Source organism: Gavia stellata, chromosome 6 (assembly GCF_030936135.1).
Source record: "Gavia stellata isolate bGavSte3 chromosome 6, bGavSte3.hap2, whole genome shotgun sequence".
In the NCBI taxonomy this organism is placed as follows: domain Eukaryota; kingdom Metazoa; phylum Chordata; class Aves; order Gaviiformes; family Gaviidae; genus Gavia; species Gavia stellata.
Window position 1 is genome coordinate 2,290,177 of NC_082599.1, and position 27,119 is coordinate 2,317,295.

Below are 27,119 nucleotides of genomic sequence, written 5' to 3' on the forward strand. Positions count from 1 at the left end.
AATTTGGAATGCTTTTATTTACTTCTGAACGAGAGCTTGAATTAAACCAGCTTTATCCCTGCCTCTGCAAAGATGATGTACTCACTTGGCACAGGCTGTAGGAGGAAGGTACCTCTTCAGCTGCACGGCAGCAGTCACCTGAGTGCCTCTCAAAGGGCAGGGCAGGGAAAACATGGCCTGTTTGAGGACTGTATGTGACAGAGTGGCGGACTGGCCTCATTTCTGAGGCAGTCGGTAGCAGAAAGATCACGAACTGCAAGGATTGATGAGGTTGGAAGGGCTGCAAAGGTGCAATGCCCTTTAGGCTGTCTGATGCAGGGAAGGAGAAGAGTTCAAGGAGAGAAGGGGCTACAGCAAACATGGTCGTGGCATTTACATCCCAGGTGGTTTAGTATTAGAATGCCCTAAGCACTTCCTAAACCTGGTACTGTTCACGATTGGTTTCTCCCATCTGAGCAGTGTTTTTGTTGATTGATAATCTTAACTTCAGCACAGAGGGGGATTCACAAGAGGAAGATGGAAAATGAATAGTCCTTCTGTGGATGTCCAGTTTGTTCCTTAATGTACAGGAGATGATAAGATTGACTAGATGTGTGTTTCCATGAGAAACTTTGTGTCACATCTGAAATCTATGGGGCTTTCCAGACGTTTTCCTTGTGGAACAGCTGCCTCAGAGCTACAGACTCCAAAGTAGAAAGGGGTTCTATGCAAAGCTGACAATGAGGCTCAGCATTTCACCAAGATGTCTCTTTGCTTTGTGTCCTATCTTTTCCACCTACCCTTCTGGCAATTTCCTGAAAATGGGTATAACAACCTGTTGTGGCTCCTCGAGACATGTATTTTCTTGCTGAAATGTGCATTTGGCAGCTTTGGACAGACCCTATTGAGGATGTATGTTCCTCCAGATGAGCCAGGCTGCTCCCGTCTATTGGATGCTCAGCAAATGCTTAGGTTGGTATTAGCTGCTACATCACCCTTTCTTCTGCTCCCATTGTCCTGCTCAGCAGACAGGCCAAGACCGTGATGAGCCACAGACATCCAGTGACTCCTACACAAGTTGTTTCTCAAGGTCTTTTCCTGTTTCTACAGGAACACTGTTATGTGTCCCTTCTCCAATTACAGACCTGTGCTGTACAGCTTTCTTGTAGCTTCTTTTAGGGACAAGAAACAGATGTGTCTCCTACTTTGGAAAATGTTCTGCTAGGGAGATCTCATTCTTCACGGGAGCCTGAAGCAGGCTGGTGGCTCTTTTGTTTTGCCAGCGGAAGTCTCCATCCTCAAAGGCTGTAGACTTTCTGATTTTGCACATAAAACCAGGCACCGTCATGCCACGTGCAGCTAGTGGACCCTTTTTTGGAGGTGCACGTCCTTCAGTTCTGGCCATCAGGACTGCACCGTCTTCAAAGGTCTTGACTCCCTAGCAGTAGAGCCATCCAAGAAGAGCAGACTAAAACCTTGTGAACAGGCTTCAGAGAGGCTCTGCTTAAGCTTGCCTTGCCCTTCGTGGAGCAATCACAGAATTACAAAACCACTGAGTCGTGTGAAAGCTGTGCCCAAGCCGGGGGAAGACAGCATGTGACAGCCCCAGGTTTCTGCTCCATGCTCCCATCACCCAGCAGCGCCCCAGTTTGCATTCAGTTTTTCACACGTGTGAATGCACAACGTGACGTCCGCATGCCCTTGAACGGTCCCGATTGTTTCCTTTGCCTTCTATGGCTGAGCCAGCATTGGTTTTGTTCACTAAGTGACGAACTTCAAATCTTCTTTGCCTGACTGAGCTAGAATAAGCGTGCAAATGCTGTTCTCACAGAACTGATGGGGAAAGCCTGGAAATGGTGGCTGAAACTGATGCTTTCCTTATTGGTGATGTGATGCGATGTGGCAACTTAGGTCTTTTTGTGGTGCCGGAAGGGCTGTTTTGAAAGCCAACTGGTGCTGCTCACCCATTCAGCAAATGACCCCTGACTGTCATGTTCAGGCTGGAAGTAGCCCACAAATTTTCCGGGGGGGGTGGGGGGGGTGGGGGGGTGAGAACATGATTGCTAAAAAGGAAAAAAACAACACCAAACTCAAAACAAAACACTGTGTAACTCTGTATCAGGTTATAATGGAAAAGAGTATCCAAATGCTTCTGGGTTTTGCCGAGTTAACTTGGGTGTCTGTACAGCGGTGCTACCACAGGGGTTTTTCAACCATGGGAATGCTTTGCGGTCATCCCCGTAAGGTCTGAGCTCAGGTCTTCACAGGTAGTAGACCCTCAGTGAACCAGGATTGCACATGGGCGGGAGGCAGAGTGTGGGACCAGATGATGGTTGGAAGGGATGATGCTGCATCCAGATCAGTAAGTCCACCTTGGACATACATAGTTCTTACCATTACAGAAGTAACTAAATAACACTTAGGCTGGGGCAGTGATGTTCCTGTGGTGTTGTGCATGTGTTCCTCAGCCCTGAGGAGGCTCCTCAGCCTCCTGTCTCTGCTTGTGGACTATCATAGTCCTGTGGAGCAAAGCTGTGGGTATTTGCACCCTTAGTTTGAGTTATTCAGTTTATATTAAGCCATCTGTATGTAATGAATGGGTGGTTTCTCTGGTTGTTTTGATAAGAGAAGAGTTTGGGGAAGACTTTCTGAGTTTGTCATCTAGCACCAATTCTTTTTGATTTGCACAGGATAAAACATTCTCTTGCAAAATTAAATAAGAACCGGATGGAGAACAAGCCCCTCTCATAGCAGAGCGGTCTGAAATGATGGAATTGTCTTCCCTTCTTCTCCAAAAACAGACAAAAGTGTCAGGCTTAAAAAAGATAAATAAATAAAACCCACCAGACTTACTCAGTGAGCCTAATTCGACCCCACTGACTACCTGCTGTTCTACTGAAGCATTTGAAAATTAAATGCTGTCACATATCCAGCCTGATTTTACTCCCTGATTAAGCAACTTATGCTTAGAAATTTCTAACAAGCTTGAGCACTCTCTAGGATCTGTGAGAAACAGCTTTATCTTTGTGTCTACAAGATAGAGGATTAAGTGATGGCAAAAAATAAACTTTTAGATCTGTCCTGTCCTCTTGGTGCTCTGGGGTGAGAGATGGCTGGCTGCTGTTTTGTTTTGCTTTTTTTCTGGCTCATTTGCCTTCCTTGGGAGGGGCCAGAAGGAGTTTGGATTCCAGCTTTTTGACCTGTTTGCATGTCTGGAGCTTTCCTCTGGGATGAATCACCAATGTTCATGCAAAGAATAGCCTTATGGTCATGCAAAAAATAGGTCATGCAGACCCTGATGTATGCAAACTTGCAAACTAATGAGATTATGGAATTTTTTAATGCTTCCCATTTTTCAGACAAATGAAATTTAAGAGGCAGTGGTTACTAAGGAGAAAACATTGTCGTTCATCTGTGCAGTCAGTTGTGTCTGGATCCAAACAACCACTTAAAACCAGGCCAGCTAACCTTTCAAACTGCAAAGCATCCCTTGTTCTATGACACCATTTCAGCCCAAGCTCCACGATGACCTGGAAAGGGAGTTCCTAAGCAAAGTTTGGTGACTTCAGGGAGCTCAAACTCTTATTTAGCAAGGAATCCATGCATGTGTGAAGCTTAAAAATGAGATGTTCCCACCTAACTTAGTCACCCTACCCGGGTGACCTTTTTATAGTCCATGCTGAGATACTTGAGGTGTTTCTTCCCATGATGTATAAAGTAGGGTTAGGCTTCTACATCTAACTTCCCGACATCTCAACACAAGGAGAACGAATCTCACCTATTGTTTGTAGCAATTAGGGCAGAGGTTCAGGACGTCTTAGAGTATGCTACCAGTAGATAGCCTGAGTTCAGCTCTTCCTGGAAACAGTGTAAAGACTCTAGTTACGTCTCCATTAGTAAATAAATTAGGTCTAGCCCCATAGCCAAGTGGTTATTGCATAATCTATACATAGCTAATTTCTCCTTACCACCCAAAACAGCACGACTATGTGCAAGCTACCCATTTCAAATGGACCATACTTGAGAATTGCCTGGGAGAGGCACTGGTTGGCACATATCAAAACTGTGCCAAAGTCTCTGCCACCAATTTAGCAATGTAAATCTTTGCAGCATAATGCCATACCCTCGTTTGCTTACTATTGTGAAGGTAGCATTTGAGTGTGTGCTACAACCAGGCTAAGGATAAATGTGGAGACACCATATTCAGTCCCTTCAGTTTGCTGCTTTGCTTCACGAAGTTAAAAGAACCTCAGAGTTTTGTATTTTTATCAGCATTAGTGATATCAGCTGATTCTGCCCATAGTATCTTCACCAGCTGGCCTTTTTCCGGAGCAGTTTCTTATGACATGCTATTAGCTGGCTGTGTTCATTTCCTCTGACACATTTCTTTTGGGACGTAAGGCTGGGAAGGAGGAAGCTACTGGAGATTGCTCACATGGCTTTGCTGCCCTTTTTTTTTTTAAGTGCTGCCCACTTCCACTTTAGGCAAGCTTTCCTTGTTGACGCAGCAGTTGTGACATATAACCAGCAGTGCAGTGTCCTACTTAGAAAGGAGTAACACCAGACCTCTGCTCCTCTGGATGCTTGGATGTTTGGGCATGGCTGGTGTGACTCTGCAGCTCCGTACAATAGCTTTTAATGCCAGAAGGTGCAGACTGAGGCACCCGGGCAGAAAACTGGTGAGAGATACGGGAAGAGATGCTCTGCTTCATCTTTTGCTGCCTTGTGCTTCAGGGATTTTCTTCTGGGAGAACAAATCTGGCACTAAGCAGGATTAGCACATATCAAGAAGTTTAGGGCCCTTTCAGTCATGTAGAAGAGGTATTATGGCCCACCTGAGAAGATCTTCAATTGGGGCATCAGGAAAATGGGCTGTAGCCTTGGTGGTCTTCTGTGACACGGGCTCGTGTTGAGCTATCGTGTTTCTGTTTCCTCTTCTGACATTTTCAAATGCTTTTTGGGGACAGCAGTTACACCTGTGTGTGCTGTCAAGAGCAAGAAAGGCTGATTCTTTGCAATGTGCACTGAAGCCACTGGTAGACAGATACTCTGGCAAGGGAGTTTATGCGTGCCTTCTGTGTTGTGTCCAGGACATGTGCACGGCTGAAGTAACTGCATCTCTGCTCCAAGTGGAAGAAACCTTCTCAGCATGCCTGGCACGGATAGATGCCCTCATCCTCAAGCCTCTGCTCCAGGCAGGTAAGTCAGAGCAGACTACTTTTTTGTCTCTAGTTCTAGCCTTGAGTCACAGGCACACCTATGAAGGGAATTATAATTGAAACTCCACGGCCGAGGACTTTGCTGGGGGCTGGTTTGCTGGACTAAGTGGTATGTAGAGTTGTTTCATTTAAGACAGTGAGCTCTTAAGGATGCCTATGGCCTTTCATTCAAGCCTAGGACTGTGGTTCCTGTTGGTTTTAGAGGTTAATCCAGATTCTAACCAGCGTCAGCCTGTACACCTGCTCTGAGGCTTGTTTCCAGCATGGTGCATGGAAATCCAAATTGTACCTTGCGTATACGCGACCCCTAAACTGTGGCCCTTCTGCCTCCCTGCTCTCGATCATGCCCGTCTTTGAAGGTAAAACTTGTGGGTGCAGTTTGTGAGCTGGCAGTAAATCAGAGCAGCTCCACTGAAATAACAAATCCATATAAATATTAACAAGCCTGTCTGGCCAAAAGTGGTGTGACTGGATTAGACCCATAGGGTGGTTCCCTCTCATGTCACCACCTTTTTGGTCTAGCCTCCAAGGAGACCAGGAACAGTCCTTCGAGCCTGGGGTAGAAAATTTTCCTCTGGTGCTCGTGTCTGAGCTGGGGCTGAGCCTTGCGGGCTGCCCTGACCACGTGCCCCACAAGAATGGGAAGGAAGGACAAAGCCTTAGCATGGATAGCCCATGCAATTACTCACAGGGACACAATCCTAAATAATCATCAGGTCCTTCTTCCCTGGCTTTGTTTTCATCTAAGAATATATGTGCTTTACACTGAAAAATTGGGCTGACTATTAAATATAGGCAATGTTTTCCACAAGATTTCTTAGAGTCAAGGTTTTCTGATAGCCTTTTTTCCCCCCCATCTTTTCCTCAAAGAGCCTAGTGACCAGAAGGGAAAGGAGAACTTTAAGCTCTTCCTGCTCCTGAATGATCGATTTCAAGCTCTCTGGAACCTCACAGAAGAAAATTACCGGATACTGAAACAAAAATGCAGCACCTCTGAGTCATTCTGCATCCAGGACATTTACACTGTCTGGAAAGGAGACCTGTTTCTAAGCCTCTACATCCAGTAAGTATGGGAGCATTTTGGAGTAGCGTAAGGGACCAGATTTATCAACTAACTGGTAGGTTGGTGCAATTAATTTGTGCATTTAATTTCTTCAGTCCTGTCCACTATGTTCGGTCATCAGGTCAGGGAAGTGATTGCATTGTGTGTTCACAACAAGTGCTGCAGAATATAGCGTCTGTGCAGACAGCATCGTATGTAGCCTTTTTGTAGCTGTGAGCATGCTTATACGAGGCAGAATTTTTTTTCTTGCAAGTATAGGGTTTTTTAATGCATCCTAAAAATGGGAAGAGAACGGGGGGTAGAATTTGTGCCTGGGTAATTTATGAGAGTGAAGCTTGAGCTGTCATCAGGAACAGAAAAGCATGCACAAGCAGGTTTAAAGGACTGATAGGGGTGAGGAGAGAAGATATCCCTAGACACAGTTCATATTACGTGTTTGTGCCACATTTTTATGCTTTTGGCAAGGGATGTGATAGCAAGTGATGGATGTAGCGTGATGTGAAGAACATACTGCCCCATTGCTGTTTCTCTAATTAATTACATCTGCTCCCCATTTGACTGCAATGCAAAATAAAATGTTTACCAAAAGCACTGTAGCGTGTGTAACCTGTGTGTTGACGTCCTAGCATGAAAAATGGTTTATGGACATCTGAGACGACATAAAGATCAGACAGTGTTCAATCCTTCATTCATCACATTGGCCATAAATGTGGCCAAGCCTTTGCCAGATGGGCTTGTACTGTCCGTGCAGCTTGGCACCCACACAGGAATGGGAGATGGGTACCCCGGCTCCTGGACTTTACTTTTCATCTAGTCTTAGTGTTGGTGGGTTTTATGCATGTGGACGGAGGAGGAAGGAAGGACTACTTTTTGTTTTGTTCTTATTTGGGCAGCATCATTTTAGAAAGTGATGCACAACAAGCGTTGCCTTTGTGTGAATGGGGTTTGGAGCAATGTATGTTGTTCATTTGGGAACCGATTCAGTGAATTAAAACTGGTATGCCTTAAAAAGGCATACAAAAGATGAAAACTTGTGCTGAGGTTTCAGATGACACAAAGGAGAAGTTTATCTTAAGATCTAATTTCCTCTCATCTTGAAATTAAAACCTGTTTTTGTTGGGCGTCACGCAAAAAAAAGAGCTGGTTCCTACCCACCTCTGCTGACTCACTCTGTGCAGTCCTGATCCTGCAATGTCTCATGCTTATTGGAGTGATTGATATAGGAGGAAGCAAAGCCACTGTTCAAGGGCCTGAAAATCAGCAGTAAATACATATCCCTGAAAGTGTAATAAATGATAATTAGTCTGGACATTATACATGACTTATCTGAGAACACTACTGGAAGAAAGTGTAGTATTTGCTGACAAAATATGGCTTGATCTCCCTCTAGTGTGAGATGAGTTACATTGGCGTGGGACACCTTGACTTGAATTTACCATCAGTAATACAGACCTGATACTTGTACTTCAACCAGCAGAAATTCATACATCGGAAACTGGTATCTTAAGCTCAGCTTATGTAGATTTGCTTTCCAGGACAGTTACGCAAGTTTACTTCTGCTTATGCTAAATGCCAGGATGATTTAAATTTCCTGTAACGATACTAGTGCAAAAGTCAACAAGGCAGTTAAACCAAGGAGCTGGCAAAGGGGACAAAAGGGGAGTGAGCCGAGGTGAGAGGTACAGTAGCTACGTCTCTCTCTGCCTCCCTTGGAAAGGTGGACCTGACCTGACATTTCAAATGAGCTTTCTTCCCTCTACTGCTTAAACCTCATAGCTAATGTGCGTCTGTAACTCAGCTCATGCTTGTATGTGGTTTTTTTTTTTTTCCTTCTTTTCTTGCCAACAGATATTTTGTCACTTTTGCAAACTACGTTGTAGTCCACGGCTTCGAACATGCCACCAAGAGCAAAAGGTCAGTGGGCTGAAAAATGCTTATTGAAGGGGCTGATAGGAACACAGTGATATTGCATGGGTTGAGACACTAAACCACAGTGAGCAGCACCGAGCGCTGCACCTTGCAGCGATCTCCGTTTCACGGTCCAACTGCCTCTCCTCTGAACCAGCCATACTGGCTGCTCTGCCATCTTCTGAGACCATGGCAGCAGCTGTTGAAAGGTTTCCTCTGCAGATCTCTCTCACAGAATCACTAAGGTTGGAAAAGACCTGTAAGATCATCAAGTCCAACCACCAACCCAACACTACCATGCCCATTAAACCATATCCTGCAATGCCATGTCCAGAACTCCATCTCTTTCTAGCCATGCCCAACTCCTTTTGTAGGAGAGGAAGCCTGTAAATTTGGAATTTGGGGGTTCAGGTAAGGGGTGGGACCTGAGAAAGGATTATGTGGGAATCTGGCAGGAAATTTCCACTGCTTGTCCCAGATGTTGGCAGAGTCTGATGGAAATAGCAAATTAAAAGACGAACACTAGATATGAGCAGGTTCACAGCCACTTTATCTGAGTCACCCTCTTGGTGTGCCAACCATCGTGAAAGTCATTCTATATTCCGTATATCTGTGGGTGTGGTTCTTATTTGCAAAGATCGCTGAGCCGGAGGCAGGATGGATGGAGCTCTTGTTTCCCTCATTGCCTTATTTCTGTGTGTTCGGTGTGCAAATATATTTGCACTATGTTATCTCCTGCTCTTTCAAGTCTTTCTATACCTTCTCTGGGAGTGAGGTAGCATACAAAGTTTGGAAGGCAGAAGAGTTGCAATTTGCAAAAAAACTAATTAATGAACCTTTGTCTTAATTCACCGTCTTGCAGTGAAGCCTGGAAGCACCATAAGACAGTGCTGAAACAATTCCTCACAGACTTCACCTCTGAGACCTCCATGTCACTGGCCTTATACACTGTTCTTCACAAACCTATCCGGGATCATATCGAGCAATATATACTGCTCCTTACCAAGCTGAATGAGGTTCTCAAAGAGGTAGGAAGCTTTATGTGATGTTACTTGACTGGTTTATGCTAAAATCTTATGCAGGTCTACTGGGGCTTTGTGGTAGTGTCATTGAATCCAAAGTTGGCTGGAGGGAAATGATTTCCAGTGGACAGCTGGGGTGGTAGTAACCAGCACCAGTGGAATGCAGCCCAGCTGATGGTCTCGAAGTGATGAACAGTGGCCTCTCCAGCATAGTATAAGCTACTCATCATATAGAGGATCTGCAAAGGGTCAAGTAACCGGCCTAAGGTTGCACACTTCTGCTGGTGGCAGAGATAATGCTAGGTTTGGGAGTCTTTCCTTGGAAATGGGGTTGGAGGTTTAACTCCATTAGCCCTTTGGATTCAGAACTGCTGAGGCTTTTTGGCAGCTCTACCCCAGAGAGAAGATGTCCTGCACAGCCATGCCTAAAGCATTGCTCAAGCCCCGCCTTCTTTTATCAGGGCTCTGAAAAGGACGTGGTTACCAGCGCCATCAAGGAATATGTGAAGCTGGAGTCTTTCATCAGCCAAGTCCTGGATGAAGCTTGTTTTACCAAGTCCTTATGGAAATCCTTGGGCTACAAATTCACAGTGAGTCATGGATGTAGAACGTGGCTTGATGGGAGATCTTTTGGGGGTCTTATGCTTCTGCTTACACATTTAATATGGATCAAGCATTTGAGGCTTGGTCTGGAAGCCAACAAAGCAGGGCAGTGTGGAAGCCTTGGAGAAACTATATGAACACTGGGTGCTTTAGAAGTTGAGCCCTGTGTCCAGTTCTGCTGTCACTGTCAGCTTGTGCCATGAGTTAGTCTCTGGAGGAACTGTTGGCTTGAGTTGTATGTCCTCTCCCAAATCCTGATGTTTCATGGTGCTTTTGATCTGCTGTCTTGACCTCTGTGGTTCCCTCTGCAGGACATGCTCTGTGTACCTGAAAGGAGGCTGCTGGAAGATAGCAAAAATCTTCCCATCTATGCCAGCACAAATCGATCAGACCGGATCTTGCTCTTCGATGATGTCCTTGTGCTAATTCAGGTGAGTCTTCAATCTTTCAGAGGGATCAAAAGGGCTGCACAGATAAATGACAGTAAAATTCAGGTCCCTTTGATGTTGAAAATGCAGCAGAGCTTTGCTGTTGGCAAAACCCTGTGTCGGATCCATGCACCTGTGGTTTGCACTGGAGAATAAAAGAAACCCTAGTGAAGAAGGAATAGAGGAGCATCCACATAACTTTTCCCCCTGTAAATATGTACTATCCAACCACCACAGGCACCTTTCTGGTAACCCAGGCCCATGCCTGCATATGAATCTGTTGATTTCTGCCCTTGCTTATTCAAAGGGGGCCTGATGGGTCAAAGATATGCATGAGTGTTTACAGTATAATAAGACTAAATACAATCTTTCATGGTTGACTCTGCTAGTGGCATGGGAGCAGAAGTTGCAGGTGTTCTTGGGGCTATTTCAGGTATTTAGGGCCTGGGTGTGGGACAGACAGGGAGTGTCTACAGCCATGGATAGCTTGATGAATAATACGTGTTCAAAGCTGTTCCACAGCATGTTAACTAAGTCCAGCTTGGCTTGCTCTGACTGACAGCTCCTGTAATCTAGCACGGCTCTCTTCATGTGCACCTCTTTCTGCTTGCTCTTTAGTCATGTGCCAGCCCCTCAGGTGTCCAAACACATGACTGCCTTGTGAGCTGATAGACCTTACGGGCTCTTCCAAACATGAGCCTTTATGATAACGCTGGGGAGTCCTACGCAGCTTGCAGGGTCTAGGCCTGAGGAAATAGGGTGGTGATTATCTCATCCAACTTGACATTGTAGACTTCTTAGCACGGCAGTGATCTTGCTGTGAGCAAGTGCCCCCAGGCTCCCTTTATAGTCAGGGGAGAGAAACATTCACTGTTGGGGTGTGGTTCATCTGACCTATTTCAGATGCCAAAATTAGGATGAGTTGAATCATGTCCTCAACTCCATTGACTGGGAGGAGAACACAGGGTAACCAGCTCACACAGAGATATCTACATTGTAGACATCTCTGTTCAGTCAACGGTTCCCACCCACTATGTCTCATCTGCTGCTATGACTGTTATTGAGGCTTGTGGAGATATAACTGGACTGGGATTGAACTGGTTAGCTTGGGCTGCTAACAGGGGTCTGCCGATAAGGACTCTGGTGCTGGGAATCTGAACCTCCCTCCCTTCCCTGTTCCCCCAAATCTGGTAGATGCATCAGTGATTAACTCATGGTGAACTCTATAGTGCTAGTACTTAACCTTGGTCAACTACATCCTTATAGACAGCAGCTCTGTAGTGTGGGCACCTGGACTTTAGACAGGGAAGGGAAACGTAATATTAAATGCAGTCTTTATCTAATATTTCAACTATTTCAGTTTCTTCTATTTGGTGTGCTTTTGATTAATGTAGTGACTCCTTAAGTGTTGTACTTGCGGGCTGCTATGTGGCTGTGTCATCTGGAGTCCAGATCCTAGATAGATCATAAGCAAAACTGGGGAGTGCTGCATGCCAGGGATGATTCGGGAGTGTTGCCATGTGATAGGGAAGAAACTCTTGTAGAGATAAGTGCTATGAAGGTCTGTTACTGTTAGTTGTAGCTATGGCATTACAGACCACCACTTAAGTAATAAACTAGGAACCTTCTACATTTCTTCAGTCTCCAAAGCCTGTCATTGTAGTGTGGGATAGATGTGTGGACCACAAAAGAGGGAATTTACAGTGCTGCCAATCTTGCTTTGCTGTTCAATGGATTGACAGAGTGGGGGCAAAGTGTAATGTTTACATCAATAACAGGAACATCATCTCCCTTTTGTTCCAGGGAAACAGCTTTCAGAGTTTTGATCTGAAGCTTGTGTGGGTAGATGAAAACTGCAAGGAGAAATCAGCTCCAGGACTGTAAGTGAAAAATTTCCACTTGGAGGTAAAAAAAAAAAAAAAAAAAAAAAGTGTTCAACTTGATTGTGAAACTGAGAAAATGATTCAAAACATTGTCCCATCTCCTTTACAACCAGTGGGGTTGGTTCTGGGCTACAGGTAATTGCAGCACTTCTCGGATGGGATCAGAGCAGCTTGGACTTGCATTGCTTGCCTTCGCTGAGATACTGAAATCAATCAGTAATAAAATGGTTTTGCTGCAGATCTAGAGAACAAAGATGAGTTGACTAGTTGAGTAACTCTTGAGAAGGAAAAACTGACTGCAAAAGCACCATTAGCTTCTCAAGAGGAATGGGAAGAGCGGGAACTGTTGTTTGACTGAGGAATGTGTTTTTCATAGTCTCTGTAATGTCTTTTGCTTCACAGGTATGGACTCCGCATTATAACCCCAGAAGAAACGTTCTTTCTCTCTGCCAAAGACCCACAGATGAAGGTTAGCAGTGGGCAGGGTGTTTCTGTTCCACCCGAAATACCATGTACCAAGCCTTGAAATAGGGGAATAGCATAGAGGGGATGGCAGCTCTGTAATGGGGGCAAAACACTGACCACTGAGTGGAAGCTGAAATCTCATTAAGCATCAGGATTTTACCTTTCTGATCAGAATACAGATGAGTGAGATCTGCACCGGCTTAAATAATGCAGCTGAGGCATTTCCTCTGCAATTTTTGCCATTTTTTTATTAAAGCAGAATAACAAGCAGTGTGGCGCTTTTTTTTGCCCCCTCTGTGGAGCCAATACTTCATTAGATGGCCAGAGGTGGCTTAGACAGCTGATGGTAGATGAAAAATATCTGTGTGCTGGAAGTGATCTGCCCTGGGCAGTAGCATATGCCGCAGAGCTTGGGACAGTACAGTCCCATCAGCGTGGTCCTGTGCCAAGGCCAATTAGTGGTGGTGAGAGTCAGGCTTAAATGACATGGACGTGTTGTGCATTGGTGCAATATCCAACTTGCAGGGCCCAAGATAATACCTCCTGTTGATGCTGTAGATGGGCCATAACTCACCAGCCCAGCCAGCTGAATGGCGCAGAATTAATGGGAACCCAGCAGCTTCTTGATGCTTCTCCTGAAGTATCTCTCTTTGGGAGCTATCTTGCTTTCTTCACTCGTTAGTCCAGCCCTCCTCTTCCTCTGCCCCCAGGCTGTTTGGCAGTGGAAGCTGAACCAGGCTGTCCGCCAGGCACTGAACGGGAAGCGAGATTTCCCATTGTGGGGCAAGACTGGTGAAGGCACTGAGCCCCCATCCTGCCGCTTCTTCACCTACGTCTTCAGGCTGGAGAGCAAGTTCAAGAACGCATCCTACGAGGGCGAGTGGAAATGGGGAAAGCCGCATGGCAAGTAAGGAGCCTTTTTTGTCCCTTTCCTAAGCAAGACCATGGGAGGATGGCCCTGCTGTCTTTGTGTAGCACTGTCTGGATCCAGTGGATGCACAGGTGGAGGTATAGACGCCACAGAGTGGCTGTGGACATGGGATGATCCATCCCGTGGTGAGGGCCTGGACCACAGACTCTGTGCTGGTGATCTCCCAGGGTGTGCCAGCATCTCTGCTTCCTGCCTCACTTGCTTCCAGAGGGAAATCTGGTCTTGAGGACAGATTCAGGGAGCAGTTGGGACACATTTGCTTGCTTTCAGGGCTTGGTCAAAGCACAAGTCCTGACATGTGATCTATTGTATTGTAGATGTCTCGCTGGTGATACTGGTTTATGTGCTGAATTGTAGAGGCTGCCCTAATAATGTGGTAATGATCACATTGAAGGCGCTGCATTGGCTTATGCCTGTAATTAGGACTGAGACTTGAACTAACATTTATTTTCAAGATCTCAGCCTGATGCATAAAATCTTACCATCACAATGACCAAAAAAACCCCAATAAAAAGCCTTTGCTTGCGAGTGAAGGAAAAGTTTTATCCTGTGCTATCAAAGTATATTTTAATATTCAAACTATTATCAAAGGAATAAAAAAAAAGACAAAAGAGAGGTCGATAAATACAAAAGATGCTCAGATGTGTTTCTTGGGAACATGAGAATTGTTCACTTAATCCACCCAAGGTGAAGAGTGAGCTCTGCCAAAAGGGAATGGTCTGTAAATCAAAGGCTAAATGGTCCCAACCAAAATCTCTTCGCAATGGCATAGATATGACCAACCTCCTCAGACACCAAAACAGGCTGATTTGGAAGTTTTATTATTCCTGAGTTTTACACAGTTTGTTTACAGTTGAAGCAAAAAGGATGTAGAGACTTGGTTTGAAAGAGCCTTAAAATAATGAGAATATCCAAAATCAAAAGCTTAATCCTGAATTTTCTGTGGAAGAGATTGTACCTTGCCTCAGAACAGCATTAAATAGGTGTATGGAGTAGAGCTATGCCTGAAGCAGTCCTCTATATCATCCCCACCTTCCCCAGCACCTGCACTCCTAACAGAGACTGGAAAACCACGATGTGCAGACACAGAGGGACAAGCACCTCCCCTTGCTCCTTGTTTCCTCCTGTCTTAGGGTTGGAGAAATGAGATGAATAAATGTCTCAGCTGCTTCAGATTAAATGACTTGCTGAGGCATCCCAGGAAATCTGTGGCAGAACTAAGTGACTTCAGGTGCTTTTAATGTCTGGACTTTTAATTGCTTAATTACTAGGTTTCCCTTCCCACTCCTGAAACTGCTCTTCTATATGACTTGCTACTAATACAAGGTTACAGAGCAGCAAAGCTCGCCTTGATGGCTTGTCCACCTCTGAGGGAGAGGCTGGCATGGCAAAGCACGTGAGCAGAAAGCTGCAGCAATGTGAATAGGAGCTCCTCAGGAAAAACTTCTGTGTTCTTCACTGTTCTGTCCCAGTACTTCTGACAACCTGGTGTCGGGGAAGGAGAGACTCCCACGGAGAAGGAGCTTAAACCATCCCCATGGCTGGAGCAGGTATTCTCTCTGGCTTGCTCTCCTTTGCTAGCATGCATACTAGCAAAGCAAAAGGAGTTGTATTTTAAATCCACTTAAAATTAATCTGACCACTTTCCTGTAAAGACCAGAAAAAGAGCCTGTCTTATGTAGGTGTTTAAAGCAACAACCTTGGTGAAAGTCAAACAAATGCGTCATGGTTTTGGTACTGCGCCATCTTCCATTGTCTCTGGTTGGGGCATGTGTACGGAGCTGGCTGTGTCCGGGATGATGCGAGAATTAAAACAGTGAGTGGGTGTGGGTGGAGTGGGAGACCAGGAGGGAAATGCATTCACAACTGGGTATGGCCGTGCAATAATTTGACAATCGCATTGACCGTTCCAGTCTCGTCGCTGCATTGTTAACTCGTGTAATCATTTCTACAACCCCCACGCAAAACAGATGGAAAGATATGATCCCTTTAGGCCAGTGCTTGTCTCTTTTGTTTTCATAGTGCCTGGCACAATGAAGTTCTGGACCGTGGTGTCATTACGTTGTCTACAGGGATGTGCCATGCTGGAACTTCAGCTGGCTTAATCACATGCTGTGCTGCAGTTACAAAAGGACCATGTGCAAGGTCCTAAATGGATGACCCAGCAACTCTACAAAATGCTTTTGAGATTAGGGAACTTGGAAGAGGATTCTTCCCGCTCATTCCAGGGCATGAAAACATTACGGTATTAAATCCTTACAGTGCAAACCAAGGTCCCAGAGGTGCCTGGAGAACTTCTGTGTCTCTGTTCCCTGAGGAAATGTTTTGATGTTAGCCATTTCTAGGTTGTGCCTTGATAGCTTCTGTTGCAGCTGTGAACATTGCTGGGGATCTCCCTGGTGTAACACTTGCTTTGAATTGCAGGGGCACGCTGAAGTGGCGCGACGGACGCAACCATGTTGGAGATTTCAAAGAGGGCTTGGAGCATGGGTAAGTCTTACAAAACAGGGTGTTTCTTGCTTTCAAAACAAGCTAAGAAATGGTTCCTCCTAGAGGTAGAGGGACTCTCTTTGCTGTTACAGCCCAATTCATCTGACCTATTTTAGACGCCTGGCTTAAGGTTGAGCAGATTGTAACCTAGAGTGAGTGGATAAGGGAGTGTGCGCAGATGACCGGTTCAGATGCAAACATCTCTTCAGCTGGATGAATCTGACACCAGATCTCTAAATCTAGGTGTATTTATTCATGTGAAATACCTTGAAAAAGTTATTTTTAGAAATCTTTAAAAACCTCTCTTAAATGAGGAGTTTTTAGGGGAAGGAAACCATACTGTGAAATGCAAACATTATTTTTCCAGAACTTTTTGAGAAGAAGACTTTTTGATTTCTCATTTCTACATGAGTTTCAGAACAGGTTAGGTTTTTAAAGGGAAAAAGTATCTCAAATACTTTTTGTCGAGATTAAGAAAACATTTCGTTTGTACCAAAGCAATTACTTTGATAGTCTAACTCAGCTCCTAAATTGGGGAAGGGGGAGAGACAGGGAAAAACCAGCAGCACTGAAAGTAGCTCTGTAGAAGAAGCAATGAGAAACTATGACTGCAGTTCACAAGGAGATGAGCTCTTCCTTGGAGCAAGTCCGTTGACACCTTGAAATAGTGTCAGAGGTAGAGCTGACCTCAACCATGTAAATCAGCTTGGGAGTCTGGAAGATCCTTAGTTTTTAAACTTCATCCAGTACAACTGAGTCACCTTTTGCCATGCTGACCTCTGCCTTATGCACCTTGTAGGTTTGGAATATGCCTTGTCCCACGCCGATCTGAAGACCGATATGACTGCTATAAGTGCCACTGGTGCGAGGGCAAGATGAGAGGCTATGGAATCTGTGAGTAAGTAAAATGCAAAGATGGACTTTGGGGAAAAAGGGAACTCCGCATATTTAATTTTCCAACCTCACTGTGGAAGGCTTAGTCACAGTGTAAAACCCAGGGTAATTCAGGTGCCAGAAGCTTTTCACAGAATCATGGAATCATTAAGGTTGCAAAAGACCTGTAAGATCATCAGGTCCAACCATCAACCCAACACCACCATGTCCACTAAACCGTGTCCCGAAGTGCTACATTGCTTTGGAGATGGGCGCTATGGCTTCTTCACAAGCCCTGAGTCTCCTGAGCATTAGAATAGTAAGAGCTTCTCTGCAAGCTATGACCATTGTAACTACCTGACATAGCATCCTCTGTGCCCTATTGGTGAGGATATAATTTTGCATTCACGCTCGTGGTTGCAGAGCGGAGAGCCCATGGCGTGTCATCAGCCCTGGACAGACTTGGTGGAGCACACAGCTCTGTCTCTCCTGGCCGTGCTATCTGGACTAAATCTTGTACAGAGTAGTTCCTTAGTGATGGATGGGATTGTTGGTCTGGGAGTCATAACTGTTACCCTGAACTGCTGAAGGGGGCTGGTTCCCCCAGTTGGCTTTTCTTGTTCACTCAAATTCTGAGCTTAAACCCAGATCTTAACTTAAGAAATGGAGTCTGAGGTTTTCTTACTTACTCATCAAAATGCTTCTGGAAACAGTCATTTGCACACCTGTGTCTGAAAGCGCTGCTGGGAATTTGGATGGCGTCTGGTCTGTAACATGCTGTATTGTGGGCATGTGGTGGTGTCCCAGCCTTACCCACCATCCACCTTCCATGTAGAAAGCCAGAAATGGCAGCGGAGGCCTGCTCAGCAGGTTGTAGGTATAAAACGGTTTCATTTGCAGCCTACGGCGTTAAGTGGACAGGGTCAGCTTGCTTTGTTTTTGTAGCAGTAAGCACAACAGCATCCTCATCTTTGCTTAAGTCACAGGTGGCTTGTGGCCAAATGGGTTGGCTGATGTGAAGACTGGGCTGCCCGTTGTCACTGCACGCACTTACCCCTGCTTTCTCTGAGCCAACTCTGGCAGAGGAAAGCACACAGTCCAACTTTCCAGCTGCTTTTTATGGGATAGGCCATCTTCCTTCCTACAACCTGCTTGTCATGCTCCTTATTTATGGATCAAACTCAGAGTAGAAGACGTGCAGAAATCTGTAGGGAACTTGGAGCCAACTGAGCAGTGCTGCGCTAGTGTCACCGGTGTCAAATGTGAGAGCATGTTGATAATCATAGATGATAACTCTGCTTAGCATAAGTGCTTTCTCTGTTGTAGCAGTGAAGATCTGCTGGCCAGCATGGGCAGAGCTAAGGGGAACTCTTCTCGGGGGGGTGGGGGGGGTGAGCCCAGGAGAAGGAGTGGTTGGCAAGCATAGAGAGGTGAAGGCAGATCTAGCTTCCTGCTTGATCTTATCTACTCCCATTTTGGATTAATCAGTGGTCACTGCAACCTGGCTGGTGAGAGGTCGAGGACTGAGTGGCCTCTCCCAGGACAATTGCAAGCCTAAGTGTTGTGTCCTTAGATAATGTTGAAAACTGCCTGTGGAGTGACTAGCCTGGGGGATGCATGTTCCTACTAGTGAACAACTACTAGCTCCAGAGCTATCAGTCAAATACTTGGAATATTTAGCAGGCAGATGGGCCCAATCTACTAATTTTCCTGGCTTCCTCCTCCAATAGCAGCTATCAGATAGGCCCAGTCTTAAATTCTGTCTTTCTCCCTGCAGGTATGGGAATGATATGGTCTACAAAGGTTACTTCAAAGACAATGTGCGTCAAGGGTTTGGGATACTGGAGAACCTCTCAGCTGAGCATCCATTTAAATACACAGGACAGTGGGAGAATGACAAGAAGAATGGATATGGAGTCTGGGAAGACAAAGATAGGTAAAGGTGGTATAGATCAGAGCTGGCTTTAGGTGCCTGACAGTTTTGCCCCTCTATTGGCAGGGGTAAAGCCTCATGTTTTCATGGGGAGACTTGGGAACGAAGGGGGGATGTGTTCAAGCTCTGCTATAAGGTATGAACACCTGGAAAAGCATTATATGAATTGAGTTCATGCAGTACATCTGGAACTTGTGCTGCATGGAGCATTATATCAGGTAAAACTAGCCTCAGTAAGCAATACATCAAATTGACTAAGATCTAATAAAACAGGGAAAAAACATCATTTGTTTTCTATTGCATTCCAGAGGGGAGAGATACATAGGGACATGGCTCGACGATCACAGACATGGACAAGGCATTGTAGTAACCCAGTCAGGTGTCTGCTATCAAAGGACATTTCATGCTGATAAAATGGTGGTGAGTACCCATTTTCAGTGGACTCTCTAGATTGATGGGACATAGAATTCCCATTCAAGGGCGAAATTATGATTTCACTTTTTTGAGAGGAAAATAGAAAGCAAGAAAACATAGGCACTGATATTTTACCATAAAAATGGTTTTGAAGAACAAGGCCTAGATTAAGTCTTGTTTCATACTGTCTTCCTGAGGTGCGGGTAGGAACTAGATGTGAGACTGTCACTTTTCCTTGCTCATGCTAAGACACCTTATAGGTCTGGCTGTTCGACTGACCATCATGTCACAAATATAGACAAGAACTCATATGTAAAGTGCTGTGCAGTTATATATGATATTACATCTATCTTAGAGATCATTAAGCCTTTACCTTCCCAATGTGAGCTTACCTATGACAAGTTGGCTGTCCAGTTCATTGAAAGTTTAGATGTTGTTGTGGAAAGCAAAAGGGATTGGTAATGCTAGAACTGGCTTGGAAATAAAAGCATTTCTTCTCATAAAAAAGTACGCACTTAAAAAAACAAACAACCCCTTCCCCACTCACCAAACTAGGACAAAATGTTTAGCATGGAAACTTTGTTGGAAGGGCTTTCCATAAAAATTCCATCTGCGGGGAACCAAAATAAAGCTGTCTTTTGGTCTGCCAGCTGCCAGAGGTTCCTTTAACTTCACAAGGCTTCCGGGTGGGGAGCAGTCACTTCAGCTTTCCTAGTGGAAAATTGGTATGGCCAAGAAGCTTCCCTTGGAAACCTTTTATTTTTGCCAGAAAGAGCGCTTTCCATCAAGAAAACCATTCCAGCGGAAAATGTGTTGCAGCTCTAAAAGCGACCACATTTTCTGGCTGGTATGGGTACATATAAACCTTCAGGCCCAAACCACGGGCTAAGCCCCAACAAGAAGAATCTTCCCTCATTGGTATAAATTATCTTGTGTCTGTTCTGCATCTTGGTGCTCCTTCTCAAAGGTCTTTTCCAACCTAAATGATTCTATGATTCTATGAAATGTGTGCTCCTGTCAGCAGCAGTGGGAGGTGGGAGGTAATGGAACGAGTCATTTTACAAATGCTTAGGAGCAGCTCATTAAAGCCCTGTTGACTGCACAGCAAGGGACAAAGCTAATTCTACACAGCAGCTGCCTTCCTCTTTTCTCTTAATTGTCTTGCAAAGAAAGACACAATTGGCTGCAGTCACCTAAAGGTCATAGGATTGGGAGGACCACGAGTTTGACCCATATGGCAATTCATGGTGACAGTTCTTGGAACAAAAGGCAGGCTCCTGTTCTTTCTTCTAGGGAAATGAATGTAGTAGTATTGTTTAAAACCTCCTGACTACCCAGTACTTCTCCTCTGTGCAGTGTTGCCTAATGGGTTATCTCTTGAGCACTGCAATGCTATGTTGGGCTTTCAAAAGGTTGTCAGAATTGGCAGCCCATAAATATTCCAAGCCAGTGGCTGTTTCTAGATGAACTTGAGTAGGTAGGGAGTTAATGTCATAAATTCACTACTACTGCTTTCATATGAAGGGTTCTGGGATTCTACTCTTGGAAGATGACTCTGTCTACGAAGGGAACTTCACGGAAGATCTAACGTTTGTTGGAAAGGTGAGCACTTCCTTCATCACAGCCTTTCTATACAGTTCGCTTGCTTTCCAGAAGGGCTGATGGATTCATCTTCAAAGTCCATACCCTCCTGCTCCACTTCCTCCAGTCCCCCAGAAGATAGTATTCTCCTGAGTTTTGTTTGGTTTTGGGTTTTTTCTATTATCAGTCTCATTCACAGAAGGAAGACTGCAGCTGAGAGACTTCAAGTAGCTGGGGGCTTTGTGCATTGTTTTGGTTTTGGTTTTTATTGTTTTGTTTACATTGAGGGGTTTGGGTTTTTTGTTTGTGGGATATTTTTGGCTGTGCTTCGCAGCTGCAGTTGGGATGCTTTTGTATTCTTAGAACAAATGTTTTAGCCTTTGTAGTGGTTGGGAATACAGGAAACGATGTATAAACCAAACGGAGTTGCAGTACTAGCACTACGTTAATGTAACTGAGATGTTAACATAGCTGAGGGATCTCGGAAGCTTAATTTTGCAATCTGGACACTGCACTGACATGTTCAACATTTTGTGGTTGATCTTTAACAGAAATACCTGTTCATAAAGTGCCCCGTTGCAGGGAAAACTAGTCCTCCAGCTTGTTACAGAAATCTGTGATGAGTCTGACAGGAAGTGTGTGGTTATATCAGACTGAGTGGATGCCAAAATAGACACTTGGTAATGATTGCAAATGAGCCCTGTCATTTACTGACTTGTCATGGGAGGAAGAGTTTGTCATCATCTTCTTCAGCCAGAAGACTCAGGGTGGATTTTGCAGAGACTACTGATTGTAGTGCTTAGATACTGCTTCCTCCAAAATTAACATTTAGTTTGCGTGGTTAGTCTAGAAAAATCTGTTCTTTATCTAAAGATGGAGTGCCTCCTGCTATTAGCAATGAGGATTTCAGGCTCATATTTGAAGCCAGACTGGTTACGATATTGTTTGGCTTTGGATTTGATTTAATTAAAACTTCTAAGTTTGAGTCAAGATACTGCATGTCTTCTGTATTTGCCTCAGAGGATTTAAGGTTTTTCTTGGTAACAGCAAACATTTTGAAAGTGTTTATGGTGAATATCATATGATTCCCCCTACCTGTGAGGCCAAACTTGCTTGTGGTTTTAACAAGCAGAGGAAAAACAGAGGAGAAATTGAAATTTCATGTGTTCGCTCCAGGTTAGAAATAACTATTGTAAAATTTAAGCCAGAAAATTTTATAACTCAAAGAAGATATTGGGTATTTGTAAAGCATAATGCAAACGTTTTACTCTGCGATTCTGGCGATCTTTCTGTCCCCTCCAGAATCCTATGTGTGTCATTCAATAGCAAGGACGTGTTGTCTCCAGTGACTGCCACCTTAACGACACATGCTGCAAATGTGCACCTCCGTGCTCGAAGTTGTTCTTAGTCCCCGTTTCAGGAGCTGGCTCTGTTGAAAAGAGAGTTTGAGATCTCGGTCCAGCTTGTTTCCTTTCTCTAATGAGATCTTGGCAGGATAACCCTTTATTTCTCCATTGCAGGGAAAGCTGTCATTTGCCAATGGCTTCATTTTGGAGGGAACCTTTACTAACAAGTCGGGCCAAGGCCTTCAGACGCACGGCATCCTGAACACATCGAATGAGCAGCTGGATGAGAGGATAACCAAAGCGTGAGCAACAAGAGCTGACTTCTTGGGTCATGGCTTGTATTTTGACTCTACCTAGAGGAGTACCGTATCAATCCCTACAGGGATCAAGGCAGTCCGTGCCTGAAAGTGTTGATCTGAAAACTGGTTTACATGCAAGGAGAGAAGGAGGAAAGGAGAGCACAGTTTGTCATTTAATCTTAATGTCAAGTAGGAAACAGAAAATAGATGTTCTACTCCCGTCCTGCCACTGTCCACCCAGAGATACTCCCATCCTCGGACTGGAGAGAATTTTGGAGGCTTAACATTTTCAGTGATTTGTGCATGTGTGTGCACACACATGTTTCTGTCTACACACACAAACACGGACAGTTCTGAAGCTCTACAGGCAAAACTGGGCTGCTAAAATGCATTGCTTGCTCCTTTCCTCTCCCTCTGTGCTACTATATGAATATTAGCAGCTGATATTGTAGAGGTAGGAAAGCTACCAAAAATCAAGAAGGGAAGCACAGCACATGAAGCTCTGAAGAGCCTCAATTGGGTAGTGCTCTGTGTGGAGGAAGGCTGTGGAGCCAGGATCAAAGCTTCACAGGACACTGATACTGCTTTGGCAGGCAATGGTGCGAATGCAGGACAGGAGTAACCACGCTGAAGCTATCAGGCCACATGCTTTGGTATAGACTCTTATCCTCAGGGCTGAACCCTGCAAAGGGATGCTCTGGTTGCCAGGCTGGAGGGCCTGGGTTCAGCCAGTTTAACCCAAATGAGGGTGTCCCAGTGGGAAAGACAGCTGCCTGTCCCCTGAGGGGAATTTGCTATCAGTGTTTTCTGCAGGCTTTCAGTTGAAATAAATAGTCTGTATTTAGAAACGTCCATAAGTGGATCAGAAAGCCTGTGATCAATTCACCAGCAAAGATTCAGATTATTTATGTTCCACATACCAGGAATTTTTCTTCACCCAAAGTACCTTGTTGTCAGGAGAATAGACTTGAGTTGCTTTTTATTGCATTACCAGTTAGACACTGCCATCTTTCTCTGCTCCCATCGTTCTTGTGTTGAGATCTGATTCTGGAGAACCTTCCACATTTGAAGGTGAAGTCTGAAATATAATTGAGGAGGGATGCAGAAAAACCTAATGCCATGTTGTGTTTTGCAGTCAGCTGGGCCTCAAGGAGTTCCCAGTGGAGAAGAGATGGAAGGGAATCTATGACCAGTTCCTGGAGTTCATCCATTCTGGCTGCAAAGAAGAAATGCAGGAGTCTTTCACGGGGTTCCACATACAAACAAGCAAGGAGCTGCGGAAATCTCAGGAGTACCTCTTCTGCCAAAGGTATGAGTATCGCGTGCCCTCATTGCAAGAGAGGAGCCCATTTGTGTAGCGAGGATAGTGGTTTACATTAGGGTCTGCCGCGTGTTAAAGTTACGAGCCCAAACATTGTCCAGTTGTTCCCGCTCATGAGACAGGAGGATGAATTTTAAGCCTGAATTTAAGATTGTGCTGTTGAGACTGACTCTTGTAAGTGAAAACTTGGATGGGATTCATTTGATTAAATGTAAGCATCTGCACATGACCCAGTCATCGCTGGCTCCTCTTGCATTTGAGGAAGACCTAGCTGACATCATCAGCTGATGCAGGGCAAACTCATCTCCCCTTAAGAAAATATCTAAAATAGATAGGACGAGCACGTGCAGGATGTGGCCCAGGCTGGTCGTAAGGGGAGCCAAAGGCGATGAATTTAGATAATCGCAGGTGTTGTAAGTCAGTGGGGCAATTCCATTGAAAAGGGTAGAGAAAAATTCATTTTTTCTTCTAATAGTCTTATTGCCCCCTTGGTATCCACCTGCAATACCACTTGGGATTTATCCCAGTGCTTCACTGTGTGGTTTTCCTTCCTCACCTCTCATTTTTCAGGGGGACTGAGGATGTATCCTGGAAGATAGAAGATATTCTTGAAGAGCTTGTCCAGCACCAGGGGCTGGAGTCACTACAGAGTTATTTAGAGAAGGTAAGTTTAAAACCATAATGATCCACATCTGTCCACCAGGCACGGACACAGGTTGTAGCAACTTTCTGTTGCTTTCTATTGGCATATATAACATTGTCAGTAACTTCAAGAGTCTTCTCTAATTTATGTTTGAATACCTATGCTTGTGAAGAAGAGGGTTATCCTTCATGCTTTTTGGATGCTCATTTTGCATATAGCTATACAGGCCAGGAAGTGATGATAAAGCTTCGCTCTTGGTTCTCAAACTGTGTCAGAGAATAACCAGCTGCTGGAAATTATTAATAAACTTCCATGCACTCTCAGTGGTTGCTTTTCACTCAGCCAGCCTTTCCCTGAAGCACCCTTTGCTCTCTCTCAAATGTCACAGCAAATCTCATCAGAACAGCAAGTTCTGCATATTTCTGCCTAATACTGGGAGGAGAATGGGCTTGTGGCAGCAAAATAGACCAAAATAATAGTTGATTCCCCCCAGGCTTGTTCTCCTTTGCTGAAAAGAGAAGAAGGTTGTTTGGCCTTTCAGTGTTATCCTCTACTAATGGCAAGGGCTGACTTGTAAAATTTAATTTTCCTCTATCATGCAGGCATTGAAGTCTTCCCTGCACCCACTGGGAAAGCTGCTGAAGGCCTTGATGATCGCTTTTCAGGCAACATATTCTGGGATTGGGGCCAACAGACACTTGCTGACTATGGCACAAGAGGAAGTCAAGTACTATGCAAAGAAAATATGGGAGTTTTACCAGTAAGTCAAGCATGCTGACTCCTTCCAGTGGGTATGAGCATAGAGGGATTGTGGAGTAGACCATTGGGATCGTTTTTTCAGGTGACAGGGCTGCTTTATTTCACAGCATATTTCTTGGGAGAGTTGCTTCAGAATGGTGCTAGATAAAGAGTTATTTGCGATAACTAAGGTCATACGGACCTAAGAAACCTTCATCATGCCCATTGCTCAGTACATGACTCAGGGGCTTTAACATGACTAAATCTCACTCAGTTATGGCAGCTCAGTGAGCTGTTGCCCATAACAGACTTCATTTAGACATGCACAAATATGAGCAAGAAACCTCACTAAGTAATGAGGACAGCAAAGTATATCAGAGCACACAACAGTGGTGTTCGATATCTATGTTTGAATGAAAAATAGCTTAAGGTTAACATACCCTAACTCAGCAGGAGTTAAGAACACGCAGGGTAAGCGCGTTGTTGAGGCTCGGCTGATGTGGGTAGTGACTCTAAAATGAGGTTGTTCAGTTGCATGGTTGTGCCCATGGGTAATTAAGGACTGGATCAAAGTCACGATTTGGGTCCTGTTGCTGTTTGAATATCTTATAGGAGAAGATACAAGAAATGCCACAGTAGGCAGAGGTGGGGAGCTCTGCCTCTGGCTGCACTTGGGGGAGATATTGCCTTGAAAACAAGAGGTTGGATAAAAGCTCTGTTGATATCAGCATAGCCATGTGTGCTTGAGGAAGGCTGCCAGCTCCATGATGAGGGGTTGTTTATCCCAGAGCAGTCTGAGAACAGCAGTAGAGCTGATGGGAACAAGTCAGATTTGATTCAGTTCATCTGCAGTGTGTCTTCGTCACGAAACTTGGTGTAACAGAGGGATCTGAGCTCTGTTCATGAATAGCACAACAGGGCTGATGACCTGGGCTTTGGTTCATGTGAAGGTGATTCTGAGCTCAGCGCATACCTGGGAAAGCTTGCTGCATGTCTCCAGACCTGTCGGGTGCAGTGTGGGGAGGGAGACCCACCTTGCTCTTCTGTGCCCCTGGCTAAGTTTCCTAGGCTGATACTTCTACACCAAAAAAAGGCAACCTCTCCCTAATCCCCATTTTAAGATTATGAAGTTTTGGCTTGGAAGTATCAAGACAACCCCAAGCAACTTTTTCGGAGTAGAGTATGAACATCCTCTACTGTTCATAGATAGATTAGAGCATTGGTTGGTATGACAGGTCCTGAAACCTCATGTCCCTTGAGTGGGAATACAAGGAGATGGTGTTCAATGCAGACCACAGTTAGGATCTCCAGAGTGACCACCCTACTCTTCAGAAGCTATGGACATTTTTGAAACACCTTATTCTTTCCTGGTGGCTTCTCCTGGTAATGGAGAAAGCCCTCAAATAGTGAAACTTGAATACAGAAACAGCACTGCAAGGATTACAGAGAGCTTTACTGATACCCCACTTGGTGCTGGGGCAGTTGAGCTCCTCACTTTTGAATAACAAATTACCCTTAAAAAAAGGAGGGAGGGGAACTAAACCTTGTTTCTGCTCCTCTTCTAGGGGTTTGCTCCATCTGGCACTGGAACAGAAAGGCCAACTGCTCGCAAAGTGTGTAGATGGAGAGACAAGGTATGTGTCACCACTGGTTATTTAATTTTAAGCTGCTTGGATGTATGGGTTGTCTTCTAAAATACATTAAGTGCTGAACTGATTGTATGTATCTATGTGAGTCAGGTTTAGTGCCCACACTTCTCTCTGAGTGAAAAGCTTTCAGTAGTTCTGCTTGAAGCATGAGAGCAACTTCTAATCACGTTCTGTAGCAGAATAGAGTGGTGAGTTGGAGGTGTGTGGGGCACAGCCTTGCAAGAGTACCCACGCCAGCCACTGTGCAGTAGCAGGGTTGTGTGAGAGAGAGCAGTCCCAGAGCTACCATGTGCTTTGCAGTAGTCACAGGAACTTGTTCATTGCGGGAGTG

At 44.8% G+C, this 27,119-nt stretch overlaps 1 protein-coding gene across 1 annotated transcript in view; it reads left to right on the forward strand.

Moving 5' to 3' along the window:
- Positions 1-5,069: 5,069 nt before the first annotated feature.
- Positions 5,070-27,119, forward strand: part of ALS2CL (ALS2 C-terminal like) — a 29,040-nt gene continuing 6,990 nt past the window's right edge. The window contains exons 1-19 of the mRNA XM_009806789.2: positions 5,070-5,178; positions 6,069-6,261; positions 8,110-8,175; positions 9,032-9,197; positions 9,653-9,781; positions 10,106-10,225; positions 12,026-12,102; positions 12,508-12,574; positions 13,281-13,477; positions 15,926-15,991; positions 16,791-16,889; positions 18,642-18,800; positions 19,106-19,217; positions 20,736-20,813; positions 22,313-22,440; positions 23,573-23,746; positions 24,329-24,422; positions 25,004-25,161; positions 26,705-26,773. Of these exons, the coding sequence (XP_009805091.2) occupies positions 5,073-5,178; positions 6,069-6,261; positions 8,110-8,175; positions 9,032-9,197; positions 9,653-9,781; positions 10,106-10,225; positions 12,026-12,102; positions 12,508-12,574; positions 13,281-13,477; positions 15,926-15,991; positions 16,791-16,889; positions 18,642-18,800; positions 19,106-19,217; positions 20,736-20,813; positions 22,313-22,440; positions 23,573-23,746; positions 24,329-24,422; positions 25,004-25,161; positions 26,705-26,773 (2,258 nt within the window). The 5' untranslated portion in view covers positions 5,070-5,072. The remainder of the gene's footprint in view (positions 5,179-6,068; positions 6,262-8,109; positions 8,176-9,031; positions 9,198-9,652; positions 9,782-10,105; positions 10,226-12,025; positions 12,103-12,507; positions 12,575-13,280; positions 13,478-15,925; positions 15,992-16,790; positions 16,890-18,641; positions 18,801-19,105; positions 19,218-20,735; positions 20,814-22,312; positions 22,441-23,572; positions 23,747-24,328; positions 24,423-25,003; positions 25,162-26,704; positions 26,774-27,119) is intronic.